This window comes from Xenopus laevis, chromosome 8L (assembly GCF_017654675.1).
Source record: "Xenopus laevis strain J_2021 chromosome 8L, Xenopus_laevis_v10.1, whole genome shotgun sequence".
Taxonomy (NCBI): domain Eukaryota; kingdom Metazoa; phylum Chordata; class Amphibia; order Anura; family Pipidae; genus Xenopus; species Xenopus laevis.
In genome coordinates this window covers 69,330,865-69,342,536 of record NC_054385.1, presented here as the reverse complement: position 1 = coordinate 69,342,536, position 11,672 = coordinate 69,330,865, and the positions used below count along the sequence as shown (strand labels likewise).

At 38.6% G+C, this 11,672-nt stretch overlaps 1 protein-coding gene across 2 annotated transcripts; it reads left to right on the top strand.

Moving 5' to 3' along the window:
- On the top strand, positions 1-10,974 carry ccnp.L (cyclin P L homeolog). Of its 2 annotated transcripts, none has more exons than XM_018230226.2 (9): positions 1-998; positions 2,882-2,953; positions 3,258-3,339; positions 5,270-5,433; positions 5,513-5,611; positions 5,830-5,985; positions 7,700-7,858; positions 8,349-8,527; positions 8,657-10,974. In XM_018230226.2, exons 1-9 carry the CDS (start codon positions 990-992, stop codon positions 8,841-8,843), a joined length of 1,107 nt encoding a protein of 368 aa, XP_018085715.1. In that variant the 5' UTR covers positions 1-989; the 3' UTR covers positions 8,844-10,974. The 2 variants fall into 2 exon arrangements, with proteins under 2 accessions (XP_018085715.1, XP_041428864.1); XM_041572930.1 differs by lacking the exon at positions 1-998 and adding an exon at positions 1,776-1,821.
- The last annotated feature ends 698 nt before the right edge of the window (positions 10,975-11,672 follow it).

The window sequence follows — 11,672 nt, the reverse complement described above, 5'->3', positions numbered from 1 at the left end:
CAGAAAATAATGAGATCTTTTCGGATTTTAATAAATAACTCCCTTAGTGTTTGGCACAACTTTGGCACGACATGTACTGACTGGCCTCAATCAGCCTCTGACTCTGCATCCGTCGTGACCATGATGAATGGTAAATACCAGAAAAATGATATTGTGCTACATCCATGCCAATGACTGTAGGCCAGGGAAGCTGCAAGTGCTTATAATCAGGCTCTGTGTAGCTGTGAGTGTGGGACATGTACATTATTGAGGGTGCCCTCGTCTGGGTCTAGAACAAATGCTGCATTTTGCTAAAAGGAGCCTTAGTGATGCAAGGAGCACAAAGTAGCAGAATGGAGAGCAGTATGATGGATGCAGAGAGGTGAGGGTGTAAGGGGAAGTAAGACAATGGTAAAAGCAGGACTGGCAAAAGTATGGATACATGCAAGTATGAAGGAGACTGAATGCCGATAGTAAAGAAGGGTAAATAGAGATCATGACATGCTAAGAATCATCAGAAGTGAAGTTTATCAGGTCAGTTTGTACAACCATGGCCTATATTTAAAAGAACAATAACTTTAAAGCCCATAGTTCCCTTTAAGAGGGGGGATCTATTATATCCCGACATGCACTTCAGAACAACCTGGCAAACTAAAGAAAGGGCATATCAGCACATGTAAATAAAGAAGGTCATGTCATTAAAAAGTGCAAATTTTGCAACCAGTCATCAGTTGCTACGGATGAACAGGCTAGCAGCAAACTCTGCACTGTTTATTACATAACCCATCCCAAGAGGCATACCAATGGCAAATGCTGATTTAGTATTGCAGCAACAAAACTATATGGAAACAAACATTAGCGCTAGTGATTGCTGGGCTACGGGGAGTCAGTTTGACACTCAAGAAGGAAGCTGCTCCGCTGCTGGTTTTAGGATTTGTTGAGCTGAAGTTACCCACAATCCTTTGCCAAGAACACCTGATTGAATCTATCTGCATTCACACACTGCTCTCATGTCTGAGGTAAGCAACTGATTTCTCTTCTTTATACACCAGTACAAGTGCAAGGGCTGTATCATAAACCATCATGTGTTGGGACAAAGGGATAATCCATAGTGCAGGAAGGAAAGAACTCATTTGGGGTACTAATGAAAAAAAAGGCTTACGTTTATTAATGAGCCCACATCTCCTAATTATATACCAGCTGTACCTGGGGAGCTGAGCGTTCTTTATAAAACAAATTGACAAGACTCAGAGAGCAAAGTATTATTGATGAGATGTAGGTCTGTATATGGTATATAACTTCTCAGCTCTCTCTGGTGACTGAATAAATAAAAATGAATGATCGAGTCCTTGGGCGCCAGAGCAGTTTCTACCCCTGCGGTTGCAAAACGAAATAGATTTATCTGTTGTTACTGCTGAACAGAGATAAAGACTGGAGCCTTAATAAATGAACAGCACTCACAGCTGACTAGCAAATGATCTGGATAACATTGACTTATTACCCAAGAAATATTGTGGGTCAATCCTCTATTCCAGGTTTAAAGCTTTTGGACTCATTTTTGATTTCCAATGGAAGCAAGTGTTGGAGCAAATTACAAGTGGCCAGAAGTCTTTAGTGTGAATGAACCCGGAGTCTCTATCACCAATAGAGTAGACACCAATGCTAAACACAAATGAAACTGATCATGGGCAAATGTTTCTGCTTTCACTGTGAGTGTATGCTCATCTCCTGTTCCCCATGGGGCAAAGTCAACTCAGTTAATGCATTGAAATTCCATAAACCAGAAATATCAAAGGAACGAGGGAAAGAAGGTGTCAAACCACAGTGTTCTGAGCACAGCCGGTATGAGTTTTAGGTATCTATTACAATGGTTCCAGCCAGTAAGTCCTATTAATGGGCTGTGATATAATCGCACCATTATAGATGCTCTGTAGATTTCTTGGTTGACATCTAGAACGTTATAGGCAGATAATGATGGGGGGCAGCACCCCACTTTGCTGGAAGTGGGCACTAATCGGGCCTAAGCGAACATGCGAGGCGTTTGATTTTGGTTGATCATTGGCACATGGATGCTACATCTGGGAAGGGATGCGATCAGTTGCTATATCTGTGATGACACTCTATATATGTGAAACATCACGGCTTCAAAAATAAAAGAGGTTGTGTCTTTTTTTTTTATTATTTAAGGCAACTTTAGTATGCTCCTATTCTTGTCTGAGATTCAATTTAACATATTAAAAATGTAATACACATTGAAATACCTATGACTTCTCTGTATGCCTTTGAGCAGATTGGGGCCCATAAAAACCCTTTGGAGGGCCCCATCCAGCCCTCAAGTTGGACAGCTCTTGTGTAGACACAAGATTAAAATTTGAAATGTATTTTTTTATTTTTTTTTATACTAATTAATAATATGTTTTAAATTCAGGTATTTAACAGGATGCTATCGCCTCAAGGGGTCCTTACAGTATATTTATACCCAAGTGCCCTTTTACTTTGTGGCTAGGAATATGAAATGCCACATTTGACACATGACATTATGTGTGAGTTATGTAGCCTTTTATTCAGCCGCTCTCCAGTTAGCAATTTCAGCCATCTGGTTGCTAGGGTCTACATTACCCTAGCAACAATGCATTGATTTGAATAAGAGACTGGGCTATGAATAGGGGAGGGTCTCGATAGAAACATGAGTAATAAAAAGTAGCAATAACAATACATTTGTAGCTTTGCAGAGCATTTGTTTTTTAAGATGGGGTCAGCGACCCCCATTTGCAATTTGGAAATAGTCTGAATGTATAACATACAAAAAGTTAACTGAAAGGTGAATATCCTACACTGACTCAAGGCACAATTTAACCAAAATGTTTTTTGTTTTTTCCTGCTGGCTTTTGTGACATTTCAGATGGAAGGGAAGCGGGAACCATTCAAGGCCAAGGACAACAACAGAATTCCCTGCACAGGAGATCAGAGAAAGGTGAAGCAACTCTAAGTCTTACCCTGGCCAAGCGCAGAGGCTACCTCTGGTCCCTCTCTGTCTTTACATTCTGTCTTAATATTCCTGATATTATTCCTCATTATGAAAAAAAATTACATTTTTGAAAAAAAAATCCTAAATTCTAAAAATGGACGAGAAAATAAAGTGATAAGCGTTACAGCTATAACTTCTCCCAGTACTCACACTAAAACTTTAGAAACAATGGGGCTTATGACAAGGAGCTTTTCCAATATCCACGTGTTATTCATTTGCACTATATAATTAAAGTCATTTCTTTCCACAGAAAAAGATTCTGGCAATAGGTTCAAAGGTTTCTGTGGCAGACAAGCTTTCCTCAATAGGAGCCTCCTTTTTAGCAAAAAGAGGTAAGACGTCAAAACATGATTAAAGGGGTTATTCACCTTTGCATTAACTTTTAGTATGATGCAGAGATAGATATTTTGAGACAATTTGCAATTGGTTTTCATTTTTTATTATTTGTGGTTTTTGAGTTATTTAGCTTTTTATTCAGCAGCTGTACATTTTGCAGTTTCAGCAATCTGGTTGCTAGGGTGGAAATTACCCTAGCAACCATGCATTGATTTCAATAGGGGAAGAACTGAAAAGAAAGTTGAGTAATAAAAAGTAGCAATAACAAAAAAAGTATAGCCTTAGAGAGCATTTGTTTTTTAGATGAGTTCAGTGACCCCCATTGAAAACTGGAGAATGAAGACAGCAAATAATTAGAAAACGTTAGAAGAAAAATAATGATGATGGATTAATAAGTTGATTAGAATTCACCATTTTATAACACTAAAAGTTAACTTAAAGGTAAACCACCTCTTTAAGGACAGTAAGCTGTACAGGGACATGCAATATCAGCCAATTCCAAGCTAGTTATGAGTGTACCTTATATTACCGAATGCTGACCTCTTACAGCTAAACTTCATGATCTGATTTTACTGGAAGTAGTTCCTAGAAGTAGAAGTGGATGTGTTTACTGGAAGTAGTTCCTAGAAGTAGGAAGTAGAAGTGGATGTGTTTAATGGAAGTAGTTCCTAGAAGTAGGAAGTAGAAGTGGATGTGTTTACTGGAAGTAGTTAATAGAAGTCAATTCCAAGCTAGTTATGAGTGTGTACCTTATATTACCGAATGCTGACCTCTTACAGCTAAACTTCATGATCTGATTTTACTGGAAGTAGTTCCTAGAAGTAGAAGTGGATGTGTTTACTGGAAGTAGTTCCTAGAAGTAGGAAGTAGAAGTGGATGTGTTTACTGGAAGTAGTTCCTAGAAGTAGGAAGTAGAAGTGGATGTGTTTACTGGAAGTAGTTAATAGAAGTCAATTCCAAGCTAGTTATGAGTGTGTACCTTATATTACCGAATGCTGACCTCTTACAGCTAAACTTCATGATCTGTTTTTACTGGAAGTAGTTCCTAGAAGTAGAAGTGGATATGTTTACTGGAAGTAGTCCAGAACACTGCATATAGTTCCTTTAAAAGAGCTTATTTTCTAATAGCAGCAAGCAATAACCATCCACTTTCTTTTCACAGGTATCTTTAACTCTCAGGTTTGAATTTATGATTGCTAAATAAATGGAATTAAGTAGTGTGCTCTTTTTACAAAATAAACTTTTGAGCTATAATGTTTTCCAAAATGTGACATGCAAACATGAGAGTTTGGGAACACAGTAACTACTATAACAGGTACTCTGCTTAGACATTCTGTTCTAAATGTATAATGATAATCTAGCCTTTTGTATACTTCTTGCTTTATTTAAGCATTTAATTGTCACATCTCAACTCCCTTTTTAATTACCCCCTGTTTGGAAACTTATTTAATATCTGATGTTCTTCCAAATGTTTGCATCTTTTTCAAAATAAGTTTTCTATTCCGAAGTGGCCAGTAAATTTTCCATCATGATTTTCAACGATTTTTTTTATCTGCATTCAATCGTATAGAGAGCAGGTCATTCTCTTCTTTCCTATGATTTATTTTTGTTATTAAGGGTCTGTACCATTCATAACTCCTGCCTTACTAATCATCTATCTTTTTTGGTATCATATGCTTCTACATTCCTACTAATCCATGGACACATAAAGCTGAGTCTTTAGCCTAAGAACTAAATACGTCTTTGCCCATATGTGCTGTTCATAAGCCTAGATTGGAAATGATTTATTATCTGTGTGCTCTCTGTTATCGCCTGTGTCTCTGTTCTTTTACCAAAAGCACCATGGGGCCAAATTTACATTCACAGTTGAGTTCCTATTATATTTGACAAGTCTGTAGATTATAATAATGTTTTTTTTCCCCTAAGCACGTGTTTCTGAGGTTCCTGTCCATCACGTACAACTAAACATTAACGCTAGTAAAGGAAGCTCTTTCTCGGAGCAGTGGGTAGAGGAGCTTGTTCAAGCAATGGAGGCACTAGACATGCATACTGAGCAAGAATATGCTCTTGATATTTTCACTGGAATGCTGGTGAGTGGTTGACTTTTAGCTAAGATGGATATGCTCAATGTGTTATGCCCTCCTATATGTTGTGTACATGTCTTTCTAGGTGAATCAGTCATGCCAAACATTTAGAGCTTGTGACATCCCTAAATCAGTGACCGCTGAGATGAGGACTGTTCTGGTGGACTGGCTGGTTCAAGTTCATGTATGTATTTTAAATATCCTGTGTTATCCTGTCTAAATCTAGAAACTTTAAAACCCTTTCTATCCATAAAACTATGTAGTGTTTAGTATAGGGATTAGCAATTTGTTCCTGAAAACATTTCTGTGACTGTTGTACATTTCATTAAGTTACTCCTGACTGTATGGTCTGTAAGGGATATGATCTCTCTAGTGTTTATGCATACTTTGGTAATTGTGCAGGAGTACCTGGGTCTGGAAGAGGAGACACTCTACCTTGCTGTATACCTTATGAATTCCTACATGAAAGTTCACAAGATCCACACTGCTCTGCTTCAACTCCTGGCTGCCAGCTGCCTCTTCCTTGCCAGCAAAATAGAAGAGAGTTTAATACCGGAGGTGAGCAAGTTAGTGCCTCGAATGTTTGGAATCACTAGCAGTATGGTGACCAACTTTATGGGGCAGATTTACTAAGGGTCGAATATCGAGGGTTAATTAACCCTCGATATTCGACCAGGAACTAAAATCGTTCGACTTCGAATATCGAAGTCGAACGATTTAGCGCAAATCCTGCGATCGAACGATCGAAGGATTATTCGTTCGATCGAACGATTAAATCCTTCGAATCGAACGATTCGAAGGATTTTAATCCAACGATCGAAGGAATATCCTTCGATCAAAAAAACGCAGGCAAGCCTATGGGGACCTTCCCCATAGGCTAACATTGAGTTTGGTAGCTTTTAGCTGCCGAACTAGGGGGTCGAAGTTTTTCTTAGAGACAGTACTTCGATTATCGAATGGTCGAATAGTCGAATGATTTTTAGTTCGAATCGTTCGATTCGTAGTCGAAGTCGTAGTCGAAGGTCGAAGTAGCCAAAAAAACACTTCGAAATTCGAAGTTTTTTTAATTCGAATCCTTCACTCGAGCTTTGTAAATGTGCCCCTATGTGTAGCCTTGATGCTCATGGATGTGTGCAATGGGCTGAGAATTAGCACTAGCTGTGAGTGGTAGGATGCTTTATGAATGGAGTTGGCATGCATTGTATCTGGTTATTATGTCCATACAATTTTTAGCAGACAAAGAGGGGTATTCAGTTATGACCACCTATACTGCTGGTGGGTAATATATTGTGTATAATGGCATTTCTGACGGCAAAGAAAGGATAAATGCTAAACATGGGTATGGTATGGTGCAGAGCTGACTCAGGTAGCAATAACCACAATAATCAGTTAAGCCCCTTCTCCAAATTATCAATATTGTCTTCTCCCTTCAGCAATGTGAATCTAGAAATTATTCTATTGGTGATGGAACACTGCAGGTATGGGAAAGTGGTTATCCAGAAAGTGCCAAAATACAGAAATATAATTTCCAGTTGTGTTCTTTTTTTCTTTTCAGTAGTTTTATTAACATCCAGTATTTTTGACTAAATTTCCTTTTCTTTGAGATAATCAGCACAGCCTTAAGGCATGGCTCAGACAAGTCAGCAGGCCTATTACTTTGGGTGGAGCAGTGATATCAGGGGCAGATTGGTGTGATATGGGGAGGGGTAGGTTTGGATGCGGGTCAGACTTGGGAAGTACACTCCTCCACTGCTCTTGAAGATTCCTGAAGCAACGTACACAGTTATAAGACGCAGGTACGGGTTTAGCATGGATCTAACTATGGCAAACTATTGGCGGTTAGGGTTGGGTGCGGGTTAATGTATTGGGTGCAGGTTGAGTTTTTTTCCTGACCTGCACATCACTAGTGGCAACCCTATACCTAATATTAATGACCACTTGCAGCTGCACTTACTGGTACTCTCATTACTGGCAGATGCTCCTCTCTGGTCTACAATGGTGGCTTAGGTAAACAATCTGTCCTTCTGGACTTAGGTCTGCAGAGATACCATTTTCTTGCTCCCCTGGGCTGCTTTATCACAAGGTGATCTCTAGATCTTTACATGGTTCTCATGTCTCCAAGCCCCATAGGTGCAGGATCTAAGGGGCACCTACTCCACCACTGCTTTGTTATCCCCTCTGCTCCCCAGTCAACTGGATTGTGTCCCCATGTAAGTTAAAATACAGTGTATATAAGAAAACAGCCATGTTTTGTTCATTCTCTTCTCCATAGCCAGCAGAGCTCTGCTTTATGATGGAAGATGCCTTCAGCAAGAAAGAACTGCTGAAAATGGAAAGGAAGATCCTCAGCCGCTTGAAATTCGAACTCCATTATATTCATCCTCTGCACTTCCTCCGGATTCTTTCCGCTGTTGGGAAATGCCCCATGAAGGTATGCTTCCCCAACCTGGAAAATGCACGCTACTGTAGAAGTAGCAACATTTCTTACAGCTTTATGACAACTTTTTTATGAATTTACTATTTTGTGTGTTTGCTTCGGAAAGACTATTATAGTTTATATTAACAAGCTGCTCGGTAGCCATGGGGGCAACATTCAAGCTGAAATAAAAGGAGAAAAGGCACAGGCAATACTCAGACTAATTAAGTCATCCAATGCACTTACATACGTATAGTTTCACAGCTATTGTGTACATATAAGTGTAATCTGCCTAAATGCTTTTTGTAACTGAGCTGCTGACATCAGAGGTTGAAGGAACCAGTCAGCAATGAATGTGCCACATGTATGCTGGGCCTGTGGGTTGGTGCAGAAGTCCTATAACACTAGTAAATTAAACACAAAATCACACCAATGAGCATAAAAGTTAATAATTTCTTGGTTTTATTTATTTATAATTCCCTATCTCTCTGCGGTCCCTTTGCAGATTCTGTACCTTGCTATGTACTTTATGGAATTAACTCTCCTAGAGGCTGATGGAGCAATGATTGAGCCAGCTCTGTTGGCCACTGGAGCACTTAGCTTGGCACAGAGGGTATCTCTGGAGTCTGGATTTCTTACAATAGATGAGACGTGGCATGGAGTACAGCAGTGGTTCTCCTACAGGTCTGAGAAACCTTTGTAAATGTCATTTGATCATTTTAATAATATTGTATTGCAGCATGAAACCTGACTTACATGAAATTTCTCTTACATTTTCCAACCTGGGTTTCCCTCATGCTTTTCTCATTTCAGTGATGCACAACTGACAAGCTGCCAGAACCTAATGGCAAGAGCAGCGCTTCGTGCTGTTTCTTTGGAAAACAAATCAACTTGGCATAAATATTCCCGTCCCCAAAAATTAGGGGTGAGCTCTGGACCATCCATGACTAACTCAAAACACCTTGCCCGCTGCATGAGGACACTAAGCATTCAGTTATGAACACTGGCAGTTTTCCCACAAACCTAATCAATTGTTAACATGCCTTCAGGACTGGAAATCTAACACTATCACAGCTCATTAGTGTTGACATCTCTTGTGGCTTCAGAGAACAGTTTCATATGAAGCTAAATTTTTGTGAAAGAAGTGTCCGTGTCTAATTGTAAACATAAAAAGCCCAATAGGAAGCAGCATACTCAGGCACGCAAAAGGGGTTAACAAGTGACCACATTAATATAAAGACAATGTTTCCAAGTGCAACTTAAAAATCCAATATTTACTGCCACAATTCATCACAGTTCACCATCACCAAAATAAAAATATAAATTGTAATCTCAGTTCAGGCAAAAAAGGCCACAACAAATTCAAGTTAATGATTGAAATATAATTTAGTGGCTCATCACCTCTCTATATTCCAACACTGTTAATTCTGTTAATTTATTAAATCTATTTGACACCTTTACAGTGGCCTTCAATTGCTTGGGAACATTATATAGAACACACAACTAATGTAGCATTAAGCATGGTGTGCAGTGTTGATAGAATGGCAGTGCTTCTCTAATACAAACTGGTTCTAGGAACTGGTTCTAGGAATGTAAATATAGCGAGGATGCACCATAAATCCATTAATCTATCCATGTATTTCTATGGGGTGGAACCCTGTTTTAGGCCAGAACAGGACATAGAAATGATGCCAATAGCTGGATAACACAGGATTAGTTTGCATACAGGCTTCTGTTGTTTTCTGGGAAATTCTTGGTTATAAAGATCATTTTTTTGAGTTTGTAAAGGAAAGTGAGTTTGAGTTTTGTCAGAGGAAGTCTGGGCACATATTAGAATACATGGATGACGTATTGTGGAGCAGTTGAAAGGGTGTAAAGGTATCTGTATGTTGTGCCCTTGTAAGAGTAATATAATATTATCCCCGTTTTGATCAACAGATATCCAGAATCAATTAACTGGAATTGTATCTGCTTCCAGAACAGCACTTTTGCAATTGTATTGTCGGTGAGACCAAATGTAATGTTGTGTTATTCTAAACTTATTCCCAAATTATTTCTCCTCGGTGCTCTCTGGCACAAGCTTCTAAAAAATTGTTTTTACATTTATTTCAGGTTCTTTTGTGCTCTGTACAGCCACTTCTGCCTGGCTCAGTCCTGTTCTCACTGCTTCCTGGTGAGCTGCCTCTGCTTTGCTCTTGCATTATTATCACAATTAGCTCTGCACTTGCGCGGCTTGTATTCTGTCTCAAGCTCGAAATTCCTAAGCAGCACATGGGGAGAGACTGCTGCTTATGTGCAGGGGAGTCTTAGAAATAGTAAAGATGATATAAGCTCTGCAGGACAATAATAATTATAAAATAAATATGGTGGTGCAGGGCACAGCCAGAAGGGTCTGTACAAAGATAATACACAAAAGCAGACAAATAAGTAATAATAGATAATACACATTTAATACATCTCCTACATACATCCCTTTCAGAAGATCACTTACCGGTAATTGAAAGAAATTTGGAAGGTTTTTGCTGTATTAAAATTGTTAAAGCCTAACTGCTGGCCCTTCTGATTTAAAACGAAGCATCTGATCCTGAGGTTCAAAGACTATTAACAATACAGTCAAGCCATCAACCAGCCAGAAAAAAAAGATTTTTACCAAGAGAGGGCAAAAGAACCCCATGTGAAAACCCCAATAACTGAGTGTGCTCCAATATGTTTTATATATGCTTCCATAGGTTTGGGCCCATGAACACAGAGCCAGATTCTGAGTGAGCTGACTGTGTTTAATTTCTCTGGGCTGGGCCATAACTTTGATCCCTCTTACATTGCATTTTTATTTTTTTGTGTGTATGTAGGTGTGTGTGTGTTTGGTAAGAAAACAAGTAACAATATGTATTTGAAAAAAAAAATCAAAACAAAAAAAAAATGTGAATTTAGATGTGTTTGAAAGGTAGTATTTTAGTACTCTGCTTTTTATTGTGCCCAGTTAACCTTGTAAATAATTTGTGTATGTCAGTGAATGCAGCCTTACATGATTTAGTTCAATTGTATTCAATTTACTTTCCAAAAGTACATTGTAATTTTTGACAAAATCTTGATTGAATGTGTTTGAAAATGGAAAAAAGCAGAATACATAAATAATAAAGTATATATTTTAGGAATACTGGCATGATTATTTATTTCTGTTCTTTCGTAAATAGACATCCTCTAGGGATTTGTGCCTTTGCTGCCATCTGATATTGTAAGCAGGTTGTAAGGTGCAAAAAGTAGATACTTTCACTTAGGAAGGAATCACATGGACACATGATCACCCAAAACATATCCCCACCTCATAGTGAATACTACTCGCCAAATATTCCGTGCAGTGTGCCAAAATATAGTATAAAATGAACCAACTGTATTCTTCCAACTCGAAACCTAAACACGATGTGCGCACATAAAGAATAAAACAGTATATAGAGCAGATCTTTTTTTGTATAAAGAAATACCTCTGCCACAAGGGCTACTTGCAAAACAAATGATGGTCACTGAGCTTTGTATTATAATGTCTAATAATGTTCAACATAGCCATTATGGGGGTATTTCTGTTTTCTTTGTGTGTTCCCCTTAACTACATGTTATATAGAGTATAGCTATTTTTATATTACCTGCTGGTGGTTCTGATGATTTTTATCTGGCTGCAAGACTTTTATGCAATTAAATTAACTGCTACTCCATTTTGCTAGCCTGCTATTTATGGTATCCCCCATATCTGCCAATATTAAATAAAGCCCTTTGCAGCCAATTTAGAAAATAGTTTGCCGATATAATTAACTAAATGCAACACCTCCCTTGG

Excerpts from the sequence above, each read along its gene's own strand:
- ccnp.L (XM_018230226.2), top strand. Across the intron at positions 5,612-5,829 it reads ACTGGCTGGTTCAAGTTCAT|GAGTACCTGGGTCTGGAAGA; the intron begins GTATGTATTTTA and ends GTAATTGTGCAG. Across the intron at positions 7,859-8,348 it reads TTGGGAAATGCCCCATGAAG|ATTCTGTACCTTGCTATGTA; the intron begins GTATGCTTCCCC and ends GTCCCTTTGCAG.